Source organism: Squalius cephalus (assembly GCF_949319135.1).
Source record: "Squalius cephalus genome assembly, chromosome: 2".
NCBI lineage: Eukaryota > Metazoa > Chordata > Actinopteri > Cypriniformes > Leuciscidae > Squalius > Squalius cephalus.
The window spans coordinates 2,735,679-2,760,888 of NC_137123.1; the positions used below are offsets into that span (position 1 = coordinate 2,735,679).

The window sequence follows — 25,210 nt, forward strand, 5'->3', positions numbered from 1 at the left end:
ACACTTGCCGAGATAAGATCTAAAGGCTGAAAATGCATATCAGAGCGAAAATCAAGTCATGAGGTCGAAGGAACTGCCTGCAGAGCTCAGAGACAGGACTGTGTCGAGGCACAGATCTGGGAAAGACTACACTACACTTCTGCTGCAATGAGGTTCACAAGAGCACAGTGGCCTCCATAAGTCTGAAATGGCCGAAGTTTGGATGACCAGAACTCTTTCTAGTGCTCTGAAAATGGTTGTCAAACCTGACAGAGAGTGAAATGGCAGCAAATCCCCAAATCCAGGAGGGCAAAGCTTGTCGCATCAAACCCAAAGAGACCCGAGGCTGTAATCACAGGTGCTTCAATGGAGTACAGATGTAAAGTACTGATTTAAGGGTCTGAATACGTAAGCAATGTGATATTTGAGTGCTTTCTCATAATGCTTTGTCATTAAATCTGTCATTTGTCATTTTAAAGAATAAAGTATGTTAGCATAAGGCTGCAACATAACAAAATGTGAAAGAAATGAAAAGATATGAATATGTTCAGAAGTCACTGTTTATTTTTTTAAATATCGTAATATCTGGTTATTGAGACAATAAGCACAGTTTGCTTTCACAGAGTTTTGCTATCAGATAAAGGATGAAGCAATATTTAATGTCCTGAAATAAAATACAGGTCACATGACTTCCAGCTTTCTGTGTAAATATGTGAACACACACCCTAATAATGCACTATTGTTCTTTTCAGAGGCCGTTTTTTCAGTTTATAAATATAACTTTCATCAGTGTTGTGTGTAACGCGTTACAGTAACGTAACTCATTTTTTGGAGCAAAAAGTAGTGTAACACGCTACTACTGAAAATTTGGTAACGAAAATTTGGTACATTGTGAAGTACAGCGATAGCAGCAACATACACTTTCAGGATGGAGGGAGACAGCCTTTGCTCCAGCCCCTCTTGCAGGAAGGAAAGCACGGCTCTGATCTGGCATTTCCGGGAGTCTTTTCGGTGAGAAGAGCACCACGCAACTAACAGGTTCAACTTCAGAGTGTAGACGCGCCTTGTAGAGGGTGCTCTCACTGAAGTGATGGTGTCTACCACCGCTGGGCCCTTGGATGGGAGACGCAGATTACCCCCCTAGGCGGCAGTGCGTTGTGGACACGACTGCATCACAACCACACACTCCACCGGGGGGATCTCCACGTACCCCTTGGCCACCCCACCATCGAGGGTAGTGAGGGCGGAAGATGCGTCTGCTTGATTTCGGGCAGAAAAAGTTGCCTTCCACGATCTGTTAACCTCTTCGTGCACTTCCAGGAAGAAAGGCAGGGCGCTGTTGATCAGCATGCGCTGCCCCGAGATACCAATTGTCTAGCCTCGAGCATTCGGGACACGGAGCCCAACGATCTCAGCGGCCCGGGAAAACTCGATCAACGCTACTCTCCCCGAAGGGGGCAACGCAGCTGAATCTTCATCCCCAGAGGACTCTAGCCCACCCTTCGATGCAGCAATCGATATCTGATCCTCTGCCGGAGCCCCGAATGCGATCACACATGTATTCAACGAAGTAGCCGAGGAACTAGATCGGAGCATGTCAGCGGGGACTACATCTCGTTTGAGGTATTCAAGTCTTGACCGCAGCACTGCGATGGTCATCTTCCCGCAATAGGTACATAACTCATCCACAAAAGCCACTTCAGAGTGCTTTAAAGGGATAGTTCGCCCATCTAAGACATGAAGTTGTATGCAATCCTTACCAGCACTATAGTGCATACACACTGACCCACTCTGTGGTCACCTCCCTGGTCAGAGTTCTGGCCGCTGGAAGTTTTTCAAGAAAGTAGTCTCGGTTCGTTTCCGGGGCCTCAAAACTGTGCATTTTTACGTGAAAAAATGATATGCGTTTCAAAGCTTGATTAATTTACATCACAAAAAACACTCCAGACAAAATTCATACCTCAGTTTTAATCGGCACTATTTTCTTTCCATTTCTATCAATCCGCGCTGCTGTCAACGTCAACAGTGCGCACGTTCCGATCAGCTGTTCCATAGTGTTTACACAATCGAATGACAACGACGTAAAAAGTAGAAAATTAACAATGGTGCGAACTTGTAAATTCCCAGGTTGTGACCACAAGAATGTGCCGGGATCACTGTTCAGATTCCATCGTTTTCCTGTTTCGGATTTATAGCTATATGAGACAGCTTTGGCTGGTTGCCATCGGCTACTCTGCGGGAGCTAAAATATCCAGAATCAAGGATTTTCGTGTGTGCAGTGCTCACTTCAGCGAAGACGATTACATCCCCAACCAAGGAGGAAAAAAAAAAACAGATTTTAAAGAGTTTTGCTGTACCAGTACCACGGGTAAGCTCTATTTACAACTTCATCTCTGTCCTCTCGCTCTCTCTCTATCTCGATCTGCTGAAGTTCGGCATCGCTCCGGTTCATAAAGGTATCCCTTTGGCGTTGTGCTAAAATTACTTTCATCATCATCTGTTCCGTCTGACATTGTGCTAAAATTGGTTTCATCATCAGAAGTTTCGAAGTCAGACATGTTGTCAGTGAGTCGCGCTATCAACAGCTGATCGGAACGTGCGCACTGTTGACCTACCGGTGTATGTATATCCTGATGACATCGCTATAGGCTATCATTTGATGGTACTACCAAGGCACTGGTTGTTCCCTCATCATAGGTCACACTCACACAATCACTATTCAATTCAAACATTAATCTAAGTTCTTGTTAAAGAGACTCAAAAAGGAATATTGTTGAAATCTATAAAGTTTACTAAATGACAAAACAGAGAGAACAAAAATATTTAAGAGAGATCGAGAAGGGAGGCTTATATCCAGGGCTTCCAATGCAATGCACTTGTACATAATGATTAGGTATTTGGGATTATTTTCATAGACGATTAATCTGTTGAATATTTCCTCGATTAATTGATTAGTTGTTTGGTCTATCAGAAAAATGTGGATCAGTGTTTCTCTGTAGAGGGAAAAGTCTTTAACCTGGTGCAGGCTTGATTCCCCCTGAATCTCTTGACTTGTACAGTTGGGTTTTGACATGCTCCCTACATTAAACCAGCTGCCTGTAATGAATAAAAAAAAATCACTTTTTTGCATCGTTTTAATGATTTCCTGTTGCGGCTGCGATCAAGTTTCATTCTCGCGCAGCTTGTTTAGTAACTTCATGAGCGTGTGTTTTCTGCTACGTGTGTGCGCCGTTCTCTTTGTTCCGTGTGTGTGTGTGTGTGTGTGTGTGTGTGTCGGCGTGCTGCGCTCTCTTCTCCGTGTTTGCACTGCGCGTTCTGCTCTGTCGTTAACGGCCCAAATGCTGGAATCATGTACCGATCGGCGATCACGCACTGGAAAAACAAAGTCCGCTCAAATAACGTGAAATTTAGAGGTGGATAAACGCACTTTGGAGGTGGGCAAACGCTATTTCCGAATTTTGGGAGGTGCGTAAACGGCGTTTAGCCTCCACTACATCCCTGTTTGGCACAGACAAACTGTTTTCAACACACCATTGGTTGAAAAGGTAAATGTTATCCAATCTGTGATTTATCCGAACACTACTTCAGACTAAAACCCTGGCCTTTTAGCCACACTCAACCAACAGGTCTGTCAAATATGTCTAGTTTTGGGTTATATTTAAAGAAAAGGGCATTCACTGTATACGTTTACTGAAAGTTTTTGAAGAGAGGCCTAATATTAGTAACACTATAGTAAAATCATAACATCAGAAATGACCAAAATAAAATGTGCAACACCAACAGCCAACATATACTTAAAATATTGCTCAGTTACACAATGGAAAGAGAAAAGAAAATCTTAAAATTTCATAAAAAAGATTAAAAGTCCAATGTTTCCCCTTCAGAAGCACTGTAATGTTTCTAAGACACACGTTTGATCTTCATGCTGATGGATTTCATACCGACAGCGTGACTGGTCTTCCAGGTGTACCAAACATTTCCAATGGCGTGATGAGTGGGATCTTCCCCCCATAAATACACACCGTTGGGGTTTGTAGTGTGACAGGCTCCGTACCAAAATGCCCCAAGAAACTCTTTAGCACAGTTCTTATCATAGACATCTTGATCTTTGTCAAAGGTGGAGAACTTCAGTCCATTATGGCCAGATAAAGAGTCGCCTGCAGAGAGAAAGAGCATCATTGAGGACAGTAACCCAACTGGAACGTCACAAATGAATATTCATGAGAATGAATGAAAGTGTCCTACCTGCTCCTCCATCCTTGAACCCTGAAACCTGCAGCTGATATCCGACACATTCACAATCCACAGAGAAGGACGAGTACAGAGCAAAACCCTTCCTTCCTTCAAAGTCCTCCAGATCCACTCTCAGCATGTACTTTCTGTTACGTGTCAGCTGGTACATGTTCTCCAGCCCTGTTCACACACACACACACACACACACACACACAGAGAGACATGAACACCAAGTATGGTATAATGTACAATCAGGCGGTATTTATCACAAAATAAACCCTGACATCTTGATTAGGACTGACCTGAAGTGTAGAGGTCTTTTATCATCCTGAAAAGGCTTATTTTGAGATAACCACTGGCTGAGTGTGTGTTTATTATATGCCTACTCAACACATATGTAAATAATTGGATATGAAATATTAGCCCACTTGTAAAGCTTCCGCAAAGAAAAACAGTTTCTAGCAAACAGCTTTGAGCCAAGACAAATGAACAAGTTCAAACTAGAAGGACATTTAAGAGTGATTACACGGCTTATCACCACGTCATTGTTGGCATGAAATATTGATTTGAGTTAAAAGTTTAAAATCTTACTTATTCATTAAAATATTAAAAACAGCTTAAAATTACTGTCCTTAGACTTCACAGTGTGATACTAAAGACTGCGGGTGGATTCAGAAACTCAGATATTCAGATAACAAAAACGACGCATCTTACCCAGCCAGTATTCGCTCTCCACATTCCCGAATCCTCTCTTGTACTGATTCCACGGCCGATAGAAATTCACACTGCCGTCCATTCTCCTCTGAATCACCTGTGATGGGTTTATATAGAATATATGATTCATAATGTGTGTTCTGATGTGTGTTTGATGATCTAAAGTCACATTCGTACCGTCCATCCTCCATTGTCTTCATCTTTCCCATCTGAGACCATGTGACAGTAAACCCAGACAGGAACGTCTCCTGCTGGATAGATGGAGTAAATCCCACTGACTGTTTCTCCTGAGTTATAGACGTCAGAACAGTCGAATGGCATGCATTTACAGTCACTGCTCAATACAACCGGGAGAAGAACCACCAAAAACACCTTCATCTACAAGAGACAGAAAGAGAGAGATGAACATCACACTGAAATCAAGGTGGAACCGTCTCTAAAAATGTGATTGACACAATGAAGGAAAACCAGTGAACTTACTGCCATCTTCTAAATCTCTCCTCAGCAGTTTCACAGCAAAGATACTTTTATCTAGAAATGTGTTAAACATTGTAAGAACTTCTGAAAGCCCAGACTGTCTATGTTAAATGTAGGAGAATAAAACAGTAACTCACCGTTTGTGTTCTTCAGTCTTTGATGGCACAAACAGTCCTTAAATATATCTGATTTTCGAGCTCCTCCTCTGTGTGTTAGTGTCAAAGTCCGTTTGTGGCAATCTTGGAAAAACCCTCCAGCAGCTGTTTTCACATTTAGGAAACATCTAAAATGTTATGGTACGGCGATTCCCTGATCCTATATGAAGCAGAGTACTTGTCTGATTTCAAAGATGTGTATGATCATTAATTTCACAGACTACTGAAAAACTCAAATGACAACAAACATGAGATATCAAATCACTTTAATTCACACAGAACATTGCAAAGTTGTGTGTTTGGAGCGACAGCTCTCGACATGTGGACAATAAATCCTTATCTTGAGCAAAATAAGCAAGCTGACATTCAGTGCAATCTGTATCTTTTATTTAGAATACATACAAATGTCATTTACATCTTTTAATTTGTCAAGAGATTGAATGCACTGTTTCTGAAGAGAGCGCATGCGTGAACGAGCTCTAGTGCGTAAGAACGAGCCTATGACTGAATCTGGAAATAAAGCAAAATAACTTAGAAAAATGAGAAATAGTCCTCAGATGCCACGTCCGTAATGTATTGCAAAACATCTCGCGTTAATTCAATCTCAGAAGTTAATTACTCCACATGTGTGACATCATAAATCAACATGGTTGAACGACCACTTTGTGACAATATACTATAACTATAACACTATAACATGAGGATCCAGAAGAGTTTTGAGGACAAGATCATTCATCTTGGGTCATCGCTGTCTTCGAGACAAAAAAACAGCAAAAAAGATTAAAAGTCCAATGTTTCCCCTTCAGAAGCACTGTAATGTTTCTAAGACACACGTTTGATCTTCATGCTGATGGATTTCATACTGACAGCATAATTCTTCCAGCTGGACCAAGCAACACCAATGGCGTAATGAGTGGGATCTTCCCCCCATAAATACACACCGTTGGGGTTTGTATTATGACAAGATGAGTGCCAAAATGCCCCGAGATACTGTTTGGCACAGTTAGTATCTGAAGCGTCTTGGTCCTTGTCAAAGGTTGAGAACTTGTATCCATTATGGCCAGATAAAGAGTCACCTGTAGAGAGTTAAAGCATCATTAAGAACAATAAATCAACTAGAATGAGTTTTCATGAGAATGAATGAAAGTGTCCTACCAGCTCCTCCATCCTTGAACCCTGAAACCTGCAGCTGATATCCGACACATTCACAATCCACAGAGAAGGACGAGTACAGAGCAAAACCCTTCCTTCCTTCAAAGTCCTCCAGATCCACTCTCAGCATGTACTTTCTGTTACGTGTCAGCTGGTACATGTTCTCCAGCCCTGTTCACACACACACACACACGAAGAACATGTTCAGCCAAACACATGATCATCCACACAAACGGACACACGCTGTGAGATCTTACCCAGCCAGTATTCGCTCTCCACATTCCCGAATCCTCTCTTGTACTGATTCCACGGCCGATAGAAATTCACACTGCCGTCCATTCTCCTCTGAATCACCTGTGATGGGTTTATATAGAATATATGATTCATAATGCATGTTCTGATGTGTGTTTGATGAGCTAAAGTCACATTCGTACCGTCCATCCTCCGTTGTCTTCATCTTTCCCATCTGAGACCATGTGACAGTAAACCCAGACAGGAACGTCTCCTGCTGGATAGATGGAGTAAATCCCACTGACTGTTTCTCCTGATTTATAGACATCAGAACAGTCGACCGGCTTGTCTACAGTATCGCACTCACAGCCCAATAAAACAGGGATAAGAGCCCCCAACAATAACATCTGCACGAGAGAGAATGAGGTGAATATCAGTCTGAAATGAAGGTGGAAACCATCTTAAAGAATCCGACTGACAAAAAGTAAACAGAAAAACTTACTGCCATCTTCTCAATCTGTCCTCAGTAGATCACAGCAGAGATGTTTGTGTCTTTAAAAAAAAAGATAGAAAGAATTCTTTACTCAGACAATTTCTATAGAATAATATAAACTTCTGAATGTCCAGAGAAGCTTTGGAGAGCAAACCAGGAACTCACCGTCTGTTTTTTCCAGTTGGAGACGATACAAACTCTCCTTTAAATATCTGATGTTCAGGCTCCTCCTCAGTATCAAACTCCATTTGAAGCAATGTTGGAAAAACATTCTTTTTGCAAATTTAAGAATCATCCAAAATGTGAAAGCATGGGAATTCCCAGTTCCTGTTAATGATTTATAAAACATCGATACGCACAGATAAATGTTCCTAAATACAGCCCACTTAATCACAAATAATCTTAAAATCGTGGAGTCCACCAGCAGAACATTAACAATTGTTCCTCAATAACAAATTTACCAGCTGTCCATAAATACTCAAACCACACAAACAAAAGATCACAGATTAACTGAGTTAGACCCACACAGGCCTGTGACCTAAAGAGGTCAAACATGCATGAGTCAGTTTTACTGGAAGAGGATTTACTAGGTGAAAGACCATGGAAACACTCAAACATGACATTTCAGATCAATTTCATTCGAATGTTGAATATAATCACAGGACTTCAGGCGATCAGAATCTTTCATTCTTACACACTTCCTAATCTCTGATTCGGTGACTTACCTTGGTTGTTCTTCTACAGGGAAGCATGTTGGAATATTTTGCAGTGTTTGGAATATATACACAAGTGCTGAAGTTTGCAAGTTTTGAACATACAATTGTACAGGCAGCATTATAATCTCAGACAGGCGAAGAATCTGTCAAAAAACAAACCAACGAGGACGAAGCTCCTCCTCCGTTTGCTCGTATCAAAGTGTGTTTGTGGCAATCTTGAAAAAATCCTCTGCCAGCTATTTTTATATTTAGGAAACATCCAAAATGTGAAAGTATGGTGATATGTATATGAATCATAATTAATTCTCCTGTTGTAAAAATAAGACCAAAGAAACACTCAAATGACAAATATGAAGGAAGCGGTAGTGGAGATCAGTGTTAATGACTGGCAGACTGATCTCATGAAATGGCGTATGTATGACACGCCAATTCGTATTTCCATTTTTGGCGTGTTATCAACACGCATAATCGCTTTTCAGCGTGTTTATCAACGCCGTTGATTTACGTTACATTACTGTATATAAATATATATGACCTACCCCAACCGCGTCCCTAAACCTACCCATCACTCGGGTTAATACCATTTATGAGTGTTCCCCTACCATCCTAGGAAAAAAAATATTGCTCCCCAGATGTAGATATACATTTTCCTCCGTTTCGCTCGGACATTTAACGGCGTACACATACACGCGAAATCACTCTGACGTTTAACGGCATACACATACACGCGCGTGGACATACACGCGGAAAGCTGAAAATGCGTATAAATAACACGCCACTTGACTTGAAAGTGGCGTGTATGTTTACGCAAAGTCATGATGTCATGTTGTGACTGGGAATTATGCTAAACAACATGGGAAAACATCTAAGACAAAAGTGTGCAAAAGCAATGTAAAGGATGAACAGCTTTTCCTGGCTCAAACCTTTTGTTTTCACCGACAAACTGTCCAACATACCATAGGTTGATGTATTCAAACACTACACTCTTTAAATCAAATGTTTTTTTCATTAAACCATTTTTTCTTAGTGTGAAGATTATTTTAATAATCTAAAGAACCCTTTTCCACTATAAAGAGCCTTTTGTGTGATAGAAAAATCCCATGGATGTTAAAAGTTAAAAGGACCATCAATGCCAATAAAGAGCCTTCATTTTTAAGAGTGCGTCTTCAGACCAAAGTCCTGGCTTCTTAGCTTAACCACAAAATAGCTCATCTAGCTGAATAAGTTCTGTTTAAAGAAAAATGCATTCACTGTAGGATCTTATTGAAGATTGATGGAGAGGAGAATCATCTCAGAAGAACCCAGACAGGAACGTCTCCTGCTGGATAGATGGCGTAAATCCCACTGACTGTTTCTCCTGATTTATAGACATCAGAACAGTCGAATGGCATGAATTTACAGTCACTGCTCAATACAACAGGGAGAAGAACCGGCAAAAACACCTTCATCTACAAGAGACGGAAAGAGAAAGAGATGAACATCACACTGAAATCAAGGTGGAACCGTCTCTAAACATGTGATTGACACCAGAGGCGGACAGAGTACACAGCTACATTACTTGAGTAAAAGTACAGATACCCCTTGCTAAATTTTACTCAAGTACAAGTAAAAGTACTACAGTCAGATGTCTACTTAAGTAAAAGTACTAAAGTACTTGTTTTTAAAAGTACTTGAGTATCAAGTGTACAAGAGTACATTTTCTTAATATTGCATTACTACTGCCACAGTGCTTACATTGGTAAACACAGCAAACACTTGAAGCGAAAACTATCATTAACTTGTTCAGAAAATTGAAATAGTCTGGCGAGGTGGGGCCACGGCTTGGCACATTCCCGGGATGCAATATTTTTTTTTCCCAGGATGGTAGGGGAAGACTCATGAATATTCATTAGGGAAGTCATCCCTGATTGGTCTGATGGCCTACCCCTAACCCCACCTCTAAACCTACCCGTCACTGGGGTTAAGACCAATCAGGGATGACTTCCCTAATGAATATTCATGAGTCTTCCCCTACCATCCTGGGGAAAAAAATATCGCTCCCGGGATGGACCTGCTGCATCTTCATCCATTGTTTCGTCCATGGTTTCGTCTCTTATCTAAATCTGACCATGGAGTTGACTTTGGCGGAAAGCTGAAGGTGATTGCTGATAGGCTGTCCCAATCAGTGGCGCCTGCACAATCCAATCACATTTGAGAGGGTTTCCAAGATGTTTCTTTTTTCTTTTTAAAAATTTTTTTTTAGAAGTAACGGGTACTCACAGTTATGGATAGAAATGTAGTGGAGTAAAGAGTACAATATTTGCCTCTCAAATGTACTTGAGTAAAGTCATGAGTACTCCCCAAAAATGATACTCGAGTAAAGTACAGATCCCTCAAAATTGTACTTAAAGGGTCATTTCACCCATTTGAACATTGGTTTTTATTTAAAGTGGGTCATATATGTAGTCGAAATGTAAAATAATTTTTGAATTTGGTGCCTTCGTGACCGAGAAAAGACAAAAAATAACTTCAGAACGCATTTGTATGAAAGACAACAACTCCCACAATGCACCACATTGCACAGCTCCGCAAGCCACTCCCACTAATCCAGAAAGCGCATATCTGCCTATAAGAGAAATCACTCTTCCGTCTACAAGGCTAGCTACTACCAGAGCTTGAAATTCATTTCACATTCACACAAAATGTCTAGTTAGTTGGCGAACTCATTAGTGCATTACTCCTCGTTTGTATTTCTTTCGAAAAGGTGAATTATTGCATGGTACCTGGATGTTCAGTCAGAACATATGCGGTGCGAAACTAGGATAGTTCTCAACACAAACGTCCGTGTCCTCGTCTGATTCAGAGATTTCGTCCAGGAGAAATTGTCATCGTTGAAATTCTTTGCCGCAGACGGACTCTATCTCTGTGTTCGTAGCTGCATTGTGAGATCACCGGCGCCACCAGTCCGCCCTAACTCGAGCCAGTCCGGGCTCCTCGTCTGCGGCAGGCAGGTCTTCTGCCTCGGCTGCTCTTCGCTATAATGCGGCTTGTAAAGGTAGCCACAAACACCTGATTCAAGCATCAGACTTCCGAAATCCTCTTCTTCTATATCATATTGAGCACTCTCCTCCGCTATTGTCATATCTTCACAGCTGGCTCCACAGCGCCTGTTAGCTTAGCTTCAAACAAGATGGAGGATATTGCTTTCAGTTTCAGAGAGTAAAGTCCCACCCACTGATCTGTAATAGGTCTGTAGCGTGAGCGCGCCCCACCCTGGGAAAGATGAGAAACTAGTGTCTGTAGTCTTAACAGAAATCCCCCCCTCTAACACTTCCTCCTACAATGACGCAAAATGACGATTTTTGCGTCATTGTAGGAGGAAGTGTAAGAGGTAAATAACAGATTTCTCCCGTCTCAGGGGAAAATGAGAGAGTGTTGCACGACCATTCAATAGTATGACTGGGTTTCTAACAATGCAAAGCTTAATGCAAATGGGTGAAGTGTCCCTTTAAGTACTGTACTCAAGTAAATGTACTGTTACTGTCCGGCTCTGATTGACACAATGAAGGAAACCAGTGAACTTACTGCCATCTTCTCAATCTCTCCTCAGTAGTGCAGTTTATCTCTAAAAATAATTAAAAGGATTTACTTAGACAACTTCACATGTAAAATTGTATAAAATTCTGGATGTAATATGTAAATACTGGAGGTTAACTCACCGTTCGTGTTCTTCAGTCACTAAAACGCTCGAGGCTCCTCCTCTGTGTCATCCAAAATGTGAAATTTCAATCCTGGTGGTTGTTGTTCTTTTACCCCCCTTTTTTTATATATATTTTGTATTTTTAGGGGATTTTATGGTACTACATTATATTTACGCTGTATTTATAATCCATTTTTTCACTTTGTGAGCATAGACCTGAAAATAAAATTTCCAACTTAAACTGGTAAATCTTGAATGCTTTAAAGCACAGACTTAAGTTTCACATTTTAAAAACACTTGGCAGATTATTGCTGAAGTGAAAAAAGTTTAAAATTAGAATTGTACATTTATTGTTATGAAAAATGCACAAAAATACTATTTTCAATTTTTATATGATATATATATTTTCAAAAACACATTTTACTCTAAAACTGCAAGAAAACCAAAGCCATAAACCTAAAGGAGTTTGAGCAAATTTGAGCTTGATTTCTCAAAAAAAAAAAAGAAAAAAAAAAAAGAGCTTTCAGGGGGAGTGTTGGCCGCAGTACCAAATGCTTCCACTAGGGGACACTCGTCTCCCATTAATTTCCAATGTGAGCAGCACAAGTGTGACTATTTAATTCAAGACCATTTAATCATGCCCATGATTTTTTTGTTCACATAGCAAGTGCCAAAACTTTTACCAAGTTTCTTACCATTCAGATGAAGTAACAAAAAAATAAAAAAATAAAAAAAATAAAAAAAATTCAGTCAAAAATGACTGAAGAACACCAGAGGGTTTAATAAAATGTCTAAAAGGTCTAAACGTTCATTATCCGTACACATTGATAAATGTTGCTATACAACAACCACATAATCTTGAAATCATGAGCACATTATTGAACACATGGATTCCACCTAAAGAACACTAATAATCTTTTCTCAAGAACTTACCAGCTTTCTGCAAACACCCAGATCAAGGAATCCCCAAATAATACTAAAAATAATAAAACAAGAGGACTGAATTTGACCTTAAAAGGCCCCGCGACCTCAAGGGTCATTCCTAACACTCATAATGATATTATATAGAAAGACAATTTCACAAACATGAGGATTTACCTGACATCTGTAGGAATAACACTCAAATCACAACAAACATGAGCGATGTTATACTGCGTCACATATAACAGGGCGATTCCCAGCAGGCTCCTCAATCCTTCCGGCCAATCCATCTCCTACTGCACTACTAGATAAGGATTTAAAACAACAACATGCTCACAAACATTTGCATAAAGCCAAAAAAAGTCCTAAACATTTTTGTCAGCTGATGATATTTTCTGAAACCCCCCTGAGATTTTAAGTTAGTATTTTATACTTTTAATAGCTAATATTTAATAACTGACATGCAGGTAAAACAAATAAAACAGTTAATCTTTTAACAGGACTCATACAGATACCGGAAAAAGAGATTGCACTTATCAAAGAATATCTTTAGGATTTTTAAAACTCAGATTACAGATATATGGTCTCCAAAATACAACTTACAACGTTTTTAATAATATATATATTAAATACAAAGTTTATAATGGCTATTAATGTTCAATAAATAATATTTTATATTATAATGTTGATGTACTTGGCGTATCGAGAAAATAACCTAATGGGGGTTTATCAGTGTTAATTTTGCATGAAAATATTGCATTTGTGCTTTTTACAAAAAAAAAACAAAAAAAAAATCATATATATTGTATTTAAAAATATAAAGCAATTTTCAAGTACCTCTTGTAAATATGGCTGTTTTCAGGGGTTTTCCAGGCCTCATAATTCAAAAAGTCAAATTCAAGTACTTAAAGTACCTTGTACGAGCCCTGTTTTAATAAGCGTTTTATTTAGATTATTTAATTTCAACCTCAATTTGAGAAACTCTGCTTTATAAAAATATATTTTTCATGCTTTGAAATAAAACAGGAGCATTTCTTTAGTGACATGGTCATTTTTATTGGTCATAGTTTGGACATCCGATCATCTGCTGTCCGACGCGAGGACTGGCCCGAGGTTCAGGACAGCAGATCATGCGAGCGTTTAGCCGGATGCGGGAACGCCGGGATTCGAGACGCATCTGTAACATGTAAGATCACGGAAACACCGGATGGGTTTTATCGTGCAGCTTTGACGAAGCCAAGCGAGGTTTTTCAGGGAAACAGATTAAGATAAGGAATCCTGGGATAGATGTGTGAGTTATCTGCGAGTGAATGAACGAAGGCATGACGGAGATCCCGATGGTTATCCGGTTCTCAGGATGATGTGAACTCCGGAGTCGGTGAACACGGGGCCGCTCATGTCTCCGACCTTCAGTGCGAACGAGACGTCTTCAAAGGGCTTCTGCATTTGACCTGACACACACACACACACACATATATATATGGATTAAGACAGGACACAATGGATCAATGTTAGGCTGAAAACTGTATTAATATTCGATAGAGATGCACCGATATGAACATTTTGCCCGATACCGATAATTCTTTATATTTGAAAGCCGATAACCGATATATTGGCCTCTATATAATTTTTGAGAGCCTGATTACAAAAACAAGAGTCTCAACCATTAAAATCCATGTCTCAAACACACAATCATAATGTTCTCATTATAACTGTATGTAGCCGATATGACAGCACATGTTGCACTGAACTGTATTTTCCTTTTTTTTTGCGTTTTCGGTGATTCCCTTGTTATTTTGTATTTATTTTTTGATATTGGCGTTTTAATCAGGGCATTTGTCCGGTTGGGCAAGTACAATTCTCTCTCACTTTTCCCAAAAAAAACTAAAAAACACGTGTCCCGGGCAAGCGTTAATGTCGAGCCCTGATATGTTTTCCTTGACTGGTTTTCCCTGAAGAGAATTACGCTGTTGAAAACGAAAGTAAAAGAGTGACGCTCGTTCATTGCGGTTTACCGTGATGAGAGTTCCGTGTCTTTATTAAACTCAACACATTATAATGATTTATCTGTCATCCACCCTCGGTTAATTTGTATGCATTTGTTAAAATGTTATGTTTTAATTACTCAGCCCGCCCGACCAATTATGATGACCCGCCCAGCGCTATCGGCAAACTATACGGTTTGAGAATGGACACCGGCCGGGAACCCGCCGCAACAGACGGAGGCGGCCGCCTTGTAATTCTCTATGCAGGAAAAACCCTGGGATCATCAAAATAAAGTGTTATCCATTAAAAATGAGCATATATCTGCTGATGCCGATATATCGTGCATCCCTAATACCCGATGCTGATGTGTATCAGATGTGTATCGCTAGTCTCACCCCTGCCGAATATGCCCAGGTCTCCTCCGTTCCTCGCTGAGCTGCAGTCGCTGAACTGAGACGCCAGACTCTCAAACTCCTCCTCTCCGGATTTGATCTGTTCAATGTACTCTACACACACACACACACAGAGAGAGAGAGAGAACATGACAGCGTTTATTGTATTTAAGAGTCGTTTATGATGGAGGGAAAAAGAGCCCCATTGAAGCAACTTCCATTTATATTAGATATATTTAATGGCAGTTTCCCTGGAAGTGCCGATTTTGTTCACTGGAACACATGAGATGGAAACACATGATGCTTTATTTGCAAATGTTTCATGCAATATTCAAATTTTTCTCACAAGTTAAATCTGAAACTTTGATGGAAATGTATCTAGTGAGCCGTGGCGGCTCGTCAGGGGAGGCTCAGCCATCCCGAACCTGAGGTGGAAACGGGAGCCAGTGTTAATGAGGACTGGGTATCGATTCAGATGTTCCAATTCGATTCGATTTCAATTCAATTTTCGATTCGACTCAATGAATGTAGATTTATTACAAATCCTATATTTATAAAAAAAGAACAGTGAACATAAGTTTACAAGTGGTTAATTATAAAAAGCTGTATATTAAAGGGGTGGTATAATGCCTCTTTTCACAAGATGTAAAATAAGTCTCTGATGTCCCCAGAGTATGTGTGTGTGTGTGTGAAGTTTTAGCTCAAAATACCCCACAGATAATTTTTTACAGCATGTTAAAGTCGTCACTTTTTGAGGCTGAGCAAAAATGCGTCGTTTTGTGTGTGTCCCTTTAAATGCAAATCAAATAAGTCTCCCCATCATTGTCCGACTCCAATTTAAACATAAAAGACAGAACCGTTTCTGACATTTTAGAGCTTGTCTGCGTGAGGTAATCGGAGCTGCTCTCACACACACACAAGTTTTTGAAGCTCCGCCCCCTGTGCCGGGAGCAGCAGCTCATTTGCATTTAAAGGGACACAAACAAAAACGGTGTATTTTTGCTCACCCTCAAAAAATGACAATTTTAGCATGCTGTAAAAAAGTATCTGTGGGGTATTTTGAGCTAAACCTTCACTCACACACACACACACTCTGGGGACATCAGACACTTATTCTACACCTTGTGATGTACCCTTTAACCCTCTGGGGACCACAAACGCGCCCGCGCATTTTGCTCGTTTTTTTTTTTTAGCAATGAAAATAAACACTAAATGCTCTGTTAATTTTGATCTTTCATTTTCGTGTAATACATCAATCGATCCTGTTCAGTTTCTATTTTTTTTCTGTATACTCACAATAAAAATAAAGTGTTTTGCTTTTTGACAAATAAAGAAAAATTAACATGATGCGATTTCTGCCTTCTCTCTGTCAGTAAACTCCCATTTAAAAACGCGTTCGAAAATGATCTATAACTCCGCGAAAATTCAGTCAAACAGGCAAACAGACCCACGGGCATAAAGCTTGAGATCGCATCTTTTAAATGAAGTCATTTATATAAAAAACAAATATTATCAGCTTCTGTAATCTGTATAAAAAGAGAGCGACTCCTGTCGAGCTCATTACGAGCTAATTCACTGTAATGTGACCACTCCCCGGAGAGCGCGTGCTATTCAAACGCAAATTCTGAGAACTATTTCAGATCTGTGAAACGCCCACATCAGCTGTAAACAAAGCGCGTCGCGACTCCTCGCAAGTGAGACATTATAGCCTACCTTATAAAGAATAAACTGCTTTGCTATAGCCTACTGAGATGAGTAAAAATCGACTGGAATATGTTGAAATAAAATGTATTTGTATAAGCAACATATTAAACTGCAAAAAAAAATACTATTTTTGTCAAAAATAAATTCATAGACTAAGATGTTAGATGTTCCAATGTTGGCTATATTCAAACTAATGAATACATATGATAAAATGTAGGCCTATAATCATTTTTTTTTTTTTTACAAAGAAAGAGTACACTTGAAATATTGTTGAAATTGTAATTATTGTTGTAATTGTAACATTTTTAATAAAATAGCAAAACATATTTACAAGATAGATGTAAGCGAAATCTTAAATGGTCAATATAAGTCTTCTTCTAAATACATCTTTTGTCCTTGCACTGTGGCTCAGTCAGTGTCACACCTGAGTGAATGGCTAATTATGCAGAGTGGGTGGGACATTGTAATCTAAGGTGTAAACTACTCCTCCTCCTCGCATATTGGCTTTCCAAGCAAAACCTGTTTTACACCATTTAAATCAATGTATTTTTTTTTGTGAACGATAAAGCAAGACTATTTTCACATAATTTTGAAGCTAGAACTCAAAGGGACAACATCCATTAGTCAAAAGTCTTGTGGACACATATTTAATATGTGTTTTGTGGTCTTAATTCAGCAACTTTCATTTTAATTTTTTCCAATAACCACGCATAAACATTATTCTCTTAAAAATACAAACATCTACATACACGTTGCTCGCATATTATGGTAGCCCTGTTTGTGCTATATAGAGTGAATTTACACCTTTGCCATTAACATGTTTATAAATAACTGAAAAAAGCACAAATATCAAGGCATGTCAGAACATCTCAAGGACCCCAAAAACAGCTTGGTCCCCAGAGGGTTAAAGAACCCCAGCCGCCACTGCTAGTGTGCTAGTGAGCGTGTCTTACTGTGGATGAGCTGCAGCGCCTCGTCTTTGCCGCGCGTGATGTTCTCCTCTCTCCAGGAGGAGGGCCGGCGCGACTGGTTGTGTTTGACCAGCAGGTGCGAGCATCGGACCTTCTCCAGCTCGCCGGCCCCGTCCGCTCCCGACCCGCTCGGGCGCTCCCACTGACTCGCGTTCGTGATGTGGTTGAAGTAATACACCCGACCTGCGCCACACAGACACAACATTACATATAAGCTTTTGGCAGACGCTTTTATCCAAAGACTGTTACACCGTTTTCAACTAAAATCGTAAAACTTTTTATGCGTTTTGGTCGTTCGTTTACACGACAACAGCGTTTTGGGGCCTGAAAACATAAAGTTTTGAAAACGGTCTCTGTGTAAACAACAAAATCACGAATCTCTGAAGACGATGACGTCACGCACATGCGTATTACGTGTTCAGTCTATAGTGTTTCATCGCCATCTAGTGGCCTGGCAGCAGAATACCGCGTTTTCAGTCGTTTTCGCGGATCCGTGTGAACGGGATCGTTTTGACAATGGGATCGTCTGTACGCGGAAAGCTCAAAGGAAAGACTTCTCCGTTTGAAGCATATCGTAGTCGTGTAAACTTACCCTTACAGTGCATTTCAAGGCACACATTTTACATTCTTCTCAGTTCTAGCTTTCCCTGGGAATCGAACCCATGACCTTGGCGTTGCAAGCTACAGAAAAGCTCAGGAAACATTACGGACAAGAAACTATCCTTACTGTTATCAATGTTCAAAATCGTTGCGCTGCTTCATATTTTTGTGAGAAAACTTTGGGTCAGTAAGATTTAAATTTCATATCATCATATTAGAGTGATTTCTGAAGGATCATGTGACACTGAAGACTGGAGTAATGATGCTGAACATTCAGCTTTGATCACAGGAGTAAATTACACTTTACTAGATATAGAGTGTTTCAAAGCAGCTTTACAGAGATAACAGGAAAATAATGCAACAAAAATGCCAGAAGAGAATAGCGTCACAGTCCAGCTTAAGTAAGTTCAGTGATGGTTCATTTCTGGTGTAAAAAAATTATTAATTTAGTTAATTTATATAGCCGCTCTGGAGAAAAGCATATGATTTTTTATTTATTTATTCCAAACTTTTTATTCATAGTGTGTGTATACATATATATAAAATTACATTCAATTATTTAAATATGAAATTAACCTTCTGTATCTTAATGAGAGAGAGAAAACTTAAAACTGAAGCAGACAAGTGCCTTAGATTGAAGAATAGTAATAATAGGCATTATGAATACTGTATGAATGAATACAGAAATATTACTGAATACTAGCCTATCTATAAATTAATACTAGTATAAATGAACACTGTAATATGACTGTATTGTTGCTATGCTATACTTTAAATTAACTATTTTTTTAGTGGAAGCTTTAAGATCACCCACAAAAAATGATCATAAAATAATTTAAACTCAAATCAGTATTTTATGTCCATACATTTATTTATTTATTTGTTTGATAAGTGAGATAATTTAACGGACAGAATTAACCCTTTCAGTGAACTAAGCGAGATGACCGGCTTAACGTTAGTGGACATGAAATATTCCGCGTAACACGTTTGATTTTTATAAAATATTTACTCATAATTTAATCGAGTAAAATTGAAAATACAAACGTTATCCATTGACAAAGCTAACGCTATTACCCTTCCGATGGCTAAATATCAGTCTGGCCCAGATATAGTTCAGATTTTACAGGGGTTTGGAAACCCAAATGTTTTGATATTTGGAGATTCAGTGTGTGATGCTTTAACTCATCCGCTTTTAAACACCGGACATCTCAGGATCACTCGCTCGTGTTGCGTTTAAATCAGAATTCAGTCAGGTTTGGTTTAGCATCGGCTCTCGCGCGCGCGGGCTCGGTTGTTTTAGGCGGTTCGGTGTCGGTTAGCCATTAGCATACGCACTGCTCACACGCGCCCAAACACACACTCGGTTCCGGGTTTAAATGTGAACACGGGCCGCCACGACTGACCTGAACTCCGGCTCATGCGCTTCTCCCACCCGGACGGCAGCTTCTCATCGTCGGACATGATTTGAGAATGGTGTCGGTTCGGTTCGGCTCGGCTCTGGTCTGATGTAGCGCCGCTGCAGTGACCGGGACTGGCCGACAGGGGGCGACAGAGCGCAAACACTGGGAAACTACACTGCTTTACATATATGGACGCTTGTTTCTTTTTTCTTGTAAATGGAAAAAATGTAAGCCCTCATATAAAACAGTCTGCTTCTGTTTTAAGTTTTCTCTCTCTCTCTGATTCAGATACATGAGGTTAATTTCATATATAAAAAATGTAATCGTCATATATTGTAATATACATTCAAAATGTAATGTTATACACACACACTATGAATAAAAAGTTTGGAATAAAAAATTCTTGTGTTTTTTAAGGAAAAACAAGGCTCTTCTGCTCACCAATGCTGCATTTATTTGATCTCAAATACAGTGAAATATTATTCTAATGTAAATCATCTGTTTTCTATGTGAAAAGTGTAATTTATTCCTGTGATCAAAGCTGAATGTTCAGCATCATTACTCCAGTCTTCAGTGTCACATGATCCTTCAGAAATCACTCTAATATGAGGATTTGATATTTAAATCTTACTGACCCCAAACTTTTGAGTGAGTGTGTATGGTTTCCACAGTGCAAGAGTTTTCAACATTGACAGAGGACAAACACTGGGAAACAACACCGCTTTACTATGGAAGCTTGTTTCTTTTTTCTTTCAAATGGAAAAAAAGCCCTCCTTTAATAGATTTCTATGTGAGTTTGTTAAAATGTTTAAAATGAGACATTCACGACGCCTTACATCGGTTAGCGGCAATTTCCACGGTGACATCATCCTTCCACGCCCCTCCTGGACTGTGGTTGGTGAAACTCGCTGTCAGTCAAACGCGCGCGCATCTGATTGGCCAGCCGCGAGCGGATGTTTTCGCGGAGTTGGTTTACGGCAAACGCTTGTGGGTGCGAAAGAAACGCTTCTGATTTTCTGCGGCAACAAACGACAGAGAAATCAGGTAGAAATCTACAGTGTATCGTTTATTTGCACGCGTATCCAGTGTTACTGTTTAGTAATGCATTATAGGATTTAATGCGTTTGTGTGAGTTAAACGAAACCCATCGCATTATCATGCAGATGATGCTGGATGAGCTGAAACCAGCCCTGATAGCACAAGTAACGTTACATCTCAGAGACGTCTATATGATGTCTGCATTCACCTCTGCCAGAAGAGTGTTTACGCGTCTGCGTCCGTCTCCTGTAAGATGTCGTATAGAGACAGCGAGGAGAGACGTCTTTAAGATGTTTAAGGTTTAGAGTGTGTGTAAAACTGCCTTTTCTGAGATGTTTATCAGATGTTTTTACACCGCAGATGCTCTCCAGATGAATAGATCTCTAGCAGACGTCCTACAGACGTACCTGAGATAACAGCCTCAATGACATCAAAATAATCACAATTAAGAGATTAGTTTAATAATAGTTATATAGCAGTAGTAGTAATTATGATGACTATATAAAGAAATCATTTACATTTTCTTACTAAATATATAAAGTACAGCATGGTTATTAACAGTAACGACAGCAGTGACAGATATGATGATGAATGTGATGATATAATGAATATGATGTAATATGATGATGTGATGTTTGTTTCAGAGATGATCGAGGTGGTGTGTAACGACCGTTTGGGGAAGAAGGTTCGAGTCAAATGCAAGTATCCTTTGAAACGCTGTGTGAAAGTCTCAGTTCGACTGTGTGTGTGTGTGTGTGTGTGTGTGTGTGTGTGGTGTTATTGGTCTTAACCGTGTGTGTCAGTCAGGAGGACACGATCGGGGACCTGAAGAAGCTGATCGCGGCTCAGACGGGAACTCGCTGGGACAAGATCGTGCTCAAGAAATGGTGAGAACACCGAGCGTCACAAGTGGAGAATTAAAGCAATCAGACGTGATTATAATGATTATGTGTGTGTGTGTGTGTGTGTGTGTGTGTGTGTGCAGGTACACCATATTCAAGGACCACGTGTCTCTGGGAGACTGTATCCTTCACACACTTTACTAGGTTTGATCATTTCATCTCGTCTCTCAGTGACGTGAAACACGTTTACACCGATCAAATGTTCATCAGTTACACTTTAGCTCATGCATTTACTAACTTTAACAATGAGCAACACATTCGTTACAGTAGTTTATTAATCTTTCTTCATGTTAGTTAATGTAATTCATTACTAATTTAATTAGGTAAGGGATTACTCTTCATTTCTTTCTTCTGATTGCATTGAATACTGTATAGACTATAGAACAATTCTATATAAAACAAAAGTAAAAAATGTTTCACGTGTGACGTTGAAATGTATGTTTTTAATGTGACCTTCTCTCTTTAAATGCGTATAATAGTTCAAGAATAATTTATGCAATTATATATTGTTTATTTGAAAGAATTAAGACGGCTGTTTCGTGTCTAACCTTGAGGTTAATATGGGATTCAGGAAGTAATTATTAGTAAGTCATGCCAGAGATTAATTAGTAATGCAGTTATAGTTATTAGTATTAGTACTCCGTCTTAAGCTAATCTAATTACACTGGTGAAGATGTAATCAGTAGCGAGTGATTAGTTACTTTTTTAGAGTAGCTTCCCCAACTCTGATGTTAAATCAGGGGTTTTTGTGTTTAAAATATTATTAATGTGTAAAATATGATCAGATACAGCATTAATAGATAAAGTAACTGATATTAATCTTAGGGTTACAGACCAGTCTTTAGGAAACATGACGTTAAAGTCTATACAGTCAGGTATATCTATTGTGTTATTTATCTATCAATGCATATTATAATAATTTGGTTTTATTAATTTATTTGCGTAATTAAATATTTCATATATTTTTCTCTGAACTCCTCCAGTTGAAAACCCTGCATTAAACCACATTAACAGATTCAACGTTTGACTTTAATGATGTTAGTAAATGTTGAAATGAACATAAACTAAGATTAATGAAAGCTGTAGAAATCATTAACTAATGAAGTTAGTAATGTCAACAAATGAAACCATATTGTAAAGTGTTACGGTATATATTATATCATATGTGAGTCTGTTATTGATCTTTTGTGTCTGTCCATAATATGTGAAATCATTCATTTCTTTGACTGATCATCAGATGAAATCCATGACGGCATGAACCTCGAGCTGTATTACCAGTAGAACACACACACACACACACACACACACACACACACACACACACACCAACCATGTCACGACGCATCAGAATATCTGTTCAGTTGAATTGTTTTGATATTATTTGGAAATAAAACTCATATTTATGTATGGTCATGTCTCAGTGTTTGTGTTTTCAAACAAACGTGTTTAATAAGAGTCTCAAGGGGGAAAAACACATTATTATTATTACATCCACTGAAATATCAACATCTCATAAAGCACACGAGTCGACCTTCTGAAACAGAATCTGGATTAAGTCACAAGTGAAAGCATAAATCATTCAGCTGGTCTGGTCTAGTGAATGGCGTGTCTGGAGAGCATCGGTGTGACGGTAATGAAGCTGTTGATTGGTCAGCCGTAATCTGAAGGTTCTGATTGGTCAGCAGTAATCTGAATGCTCCTCCTCCACGTAATTAGCAGGAAACAAGCCCACCTGTAGAGGAACACTGATGTTAATCAAGCAGACGGGGAACACATTTTAACCAGGGTTCCCACAGGTCCCTGAAAGGTTGTGAATCTTAAGAAAGAAATAAAAATTCAAGGCCCTGGAAAGTTTTTGAAAACAAACACAGGCCCTTGAAAGTGCTTGAATTTAGAATTATTCATATATGATTTATTTTGTGCAAGAAGTTTTCTGGAAAAAATTCCATATCATTCCCTCCGGTCCGCTAGTGTGTTATGTCACCAATACTAGCTTGCGTATTTACGCTAGTTGCGCACATTTACGAGTTACATTAAGTGTTTCCCGCGTGATTTACTTTGTGTTGTACTTTGCCATGACGTTCATGTGCGCAAAACTGTAATAATGTAAAGGTTACACGAAGTAACCCCACATTAAAGGTGCAGTGTGTAATATTTAGGAGGATCTGTTGACAGAAATGCAATATAATATTCATAACTATGTTTTCAGTGGTGTGTAAAGACCTTACATAATGAACCGTTGTGTGTTTATTAGCTTAGAATGAGGCGTTTCTCTCTACACACACCGCGGGTCCGCTTACATCCACATGTTTCTACGGTGGCCCTGAGCGGACAAACGCGTTTCGTCACTATGTTGTTCTTCGTATAAAGAAGCTAGCTAAAGTCAGCGAATAAAACACTGACACAATGATGAACAGGTGACAATAATATTCGCAATAACATCGCTTTACTGAATAATTAAGTAAATCTAATTTCTTAAATTTATCTTTGTAAAGAAACCTCAGTGTTTAACTGGCTACTCTCTGCTGTCTCAGACGACGACATCACTTCCTGTCGGCCACCGTAACTTCTGTTGGCTGCAGTTCACAGCGTCACCACTAGATGCTGCTAAACTTACACACTGCACCTTTAAGGTGCTTGAATTTGAGGGTGTTGGATCTGGAAAGTCCTTGAATTTGAAGTTAACAGAGGTGTGGGAACCCTGATAACAGTATTCAAGAAAATGTTGGTAAAGAAGAAAAGAAGAACCGATATCAACAAGATTTCATATAGGTCTTACTGGACTTAATGGAAATCTATATATAATAGGGGTGTAACGATACCTTTATGTCACTAATCGATACATATCACAATACTAAACTCACGATACAATATTATTGCGATACTCCCACAAAATGGTAAATCTGGTTTAACATTGGGTGTAAATGAATAGTCTTGGACTTGGTGCTGAAACCCAAAGCACAGGACAATAGAGACACCAGAATAACAATATTCATGATTCTGAAGCTGAAAATACTGAATATTTTAGACGAATATGCTTGATCTCGGTCTCTGACTTGATATATTTAAAACAATGCCTCTTTTACTGGTAACATCAGACATTTGGCATTATCAGGACACACAAATATTCCCCCATTGCATTATTATACATTATATTCAACATTATATATAGTTCTTTAATGTAGTACAGACACTAAAACTCTGTAAACATTCTTTTTCATTTTGGGTGAACGATACGATACATACTGATGCATTTTTGTATTGCGATATATTGTGACATGATATATTGTTACACCCCTAATAGTAAAAAAGCATCATAATGGGTTGTGCAGTCATTATAATGTAGAAGAGGCAGTTGAACATGTAATATCATGTTGTACTGTGTGTATGAAAATGAAAAACGAATGTTGCTTATAAAAGTACAGGAAAAAGAAATCCAAGATATGTCATTAAAATCTGTCGGCAAG

The 25,210-nt window shown here is 39.1% G+C and overlaps 5 protein-coding genes across 6 annotated transcripts in view; 1 reads left to right on the top strand and 4 right to left on the bottom strand.

The window, feature by feature from the left end:
- Positions 1-528: 528 nt before the first annotated feature.
- LOC307154440 (microfibril-associated glycoprotein 4-like) lies at positions 529-5,550 on the bottom strand. Its single transcript, XM_079864388.1, has 5 exons — positions 5,407-5,550; positions 5,104-5,304; positions 4,927-5,023; positions 4,225-4,392; positions 529-4,136 (listed from the first exon to the last, which is right to left on the bottom strand). Exons 1-5 carry the CDS (start codon positions 5,410-5,412, stop codon positions 3,880-3,882), a joined length of 729 nt encoding a protein of 242 aa, XP_079720514.1. The 5' UTR covers positions 5,413-5,550; the 3' UTR covers positions 529-3,879.
- A 258-nt stretch (positions 5,551-5,808) lies between these two features.
- On the bottom strand, positions 5,809-8,463 carry LOC307154439 (microfibril-associated glycoprotein 4-like). 2 transcript variants are annotated; one of them, XM_079864387.1, is made up of 7 exons: positions 8,160-8,330; positions 7,600-7,761; positions 7,444-7,493; positions 7,145-7,348; positions 6,968-7,064; positions 6,714-6,881; positions 5,809-6,634 (listed from the first exon to the last, which is right to left on the bottom strand). In XM_079864387.1, exons 3-7 carry the CDS (start codon positions 7,447-7,449, stop codon positions 6,381-6,383), a joined length of 729 nt encoding a protein of 242 aa, XP_079720513.1. In that variant the 5' UTR covers positions 7,450-7,493; positions 7,600-7,761; positions 8,160-8,330; the 3' UTR covers positions 5,809-6,380. The 2 variants fall into 2 exon arrangements, with proteins under 2 accessions (XP_079720513.1, XP_079720512.1); XM_079864386.1 differs by having other exon boundaries at positions 7,600-8,463.
- A 5,318-nt stretch (positions 8,464-13,781) lies between these two features.
- Positions 13,782-20,659, bottom strand: pin1 (peptidylprolyl cis/trans isomerase, NIMA-interacting 1). The gene is made up of 4 exons (XM_079864393.1): positions 19,807-20,659; positions 17,786-17,986; positions 15,132-15,242; positions 13,782-14,201 (listed from the first exon to the last, which is right to left on the bottom strand). Exons 1-4 carry the CDS (start codon positions 19,862-19,864, stop codon positions 14,092-14,094), a joined length of 480 nt encoding a protein of 159 aa, XP_079720519.1. The 5' UTR covers positions 19,865-20,659; the 3' UTR covers positions 13,782-14,091.
- Positions 20,660-20,736: 77 nt separating this feature from the next.
- On the top strand, positions 20,737-23,051 carry ubl5 (ubiquitin like 5). The gene is made up of 5 exons (XM_079864395.1): positions 20,737-20,847; positions 21,486-21,543; positions 21,645-21,728; positions 21,827-21,864; positions 22,981-23,051. Exons 1-5 carry the CDS (start codon positions 20,757-20,759, stop codon positions 23,022-23,024), a joined length of 315 nt encoding a protein of 104 aa, XP_079720521.1. The 5' UTR covers positions 20,737-20,756; the 3' UTR covers positions 23,025-23,051.
- Positions 23,052-23,071: 20 nt separating this feature from the next.
- Positions 23,072-25,210, bottom strand: part of vav1 (vav guanine nucleotide exchange factor 1) — a 31,562-nt gene continuing 29,423 nt past the window's right edge. Inside the window, exon 28 of the mRNA XM_079864341.1 lies at positions 23,072-23,475. Coding sequence (XP_079720467.1) covers positions 23,422-23,475 — 54 coding nt within the window. The 3' untranslated portion in view covers positions 23,072-23,421. The remainder of the gene's footprint in view (positions 23,476-25,210) is intronic.

Excerpts from the sequence above, each read along its gene's own strand:
- LOC307154440 (XM_079864388.1), bottom strand. Across the intron at positions 5,024-5,103 it reads AAGACAATGGAGGATGGACG|GTGATTCAGAGGAGAATGGA; the intron begins GTACGAATGTGA and ends AACCCATCACAG. Across the intron at positions 4,137-4,224 it reads GTTCAAGGATGGAGGAGCAG|GCGACTCTTTATCTGGCCAT; the intron begins GTAGGACACTTT and ends TTCTCTCTGCAG.
- LOC307154439 (XM_079864386.1), bottom strand. Across the intron at positions 7,065-7,144 it reads AAGACAACGGAGGATGGACG|GTGATTCAGAGGAGAATGGA; the intron begins GTACGAATGTGA and ends AACCCATCACAG. Across the intron at positions 6,635-6,713 it reads GTTCAAGGATGGAGGAGCTG|GTGACTCTTTATCTGGCCAT; the intron begins GTAGGACACTTT and ends AACTCTCTACAG.
- pin1 (XM_079864393.1), bottom strand. The coding sequence starts at position 19,864 with ATGTCCGACGATGAGAAGCTGCCGTCCGGGTGGGAGAAGCGCATGAGC. Across the intron at positions 17,987-19,806 it reads GCGCATGAGCCGGAGTTCAG|GTCGGGTGTATTACTTCAAC; the intron begins GTCAGTCGTGGC and ends TGTGTGGCGCAG. Across the intron at positions 15,243-17,785 it reads GGCGCTGCAGCTCATCCACA|AGTACATTGAACAGATCAAA; the intron begins GTAAGACACGCT and ends GTGTGTGTGTAG.
- ubl5 (XM_079864395.1), top strand. The coding sequence starts at position 20,757 with ATGTTTTCGCGGAGTTGGTTTACGGCAAACGCTTGTGGGTGCGAAAGA. Across the intron at positions 21,729-21,826 it reads AAGATCGTGCTCAAGAAATG|GTACACCATATTCAAGGACC; the intron begins GTGAGAACACCG and ends GTGTGTGTGCAG. Across the intron at positions 21,865-22,980 it reads CCACGTGTCTCTGGGAGACT|ATGAAATCCATGACGGCATG; the intron begins GTATCCTTCACA and ends ACTGATCATCAG.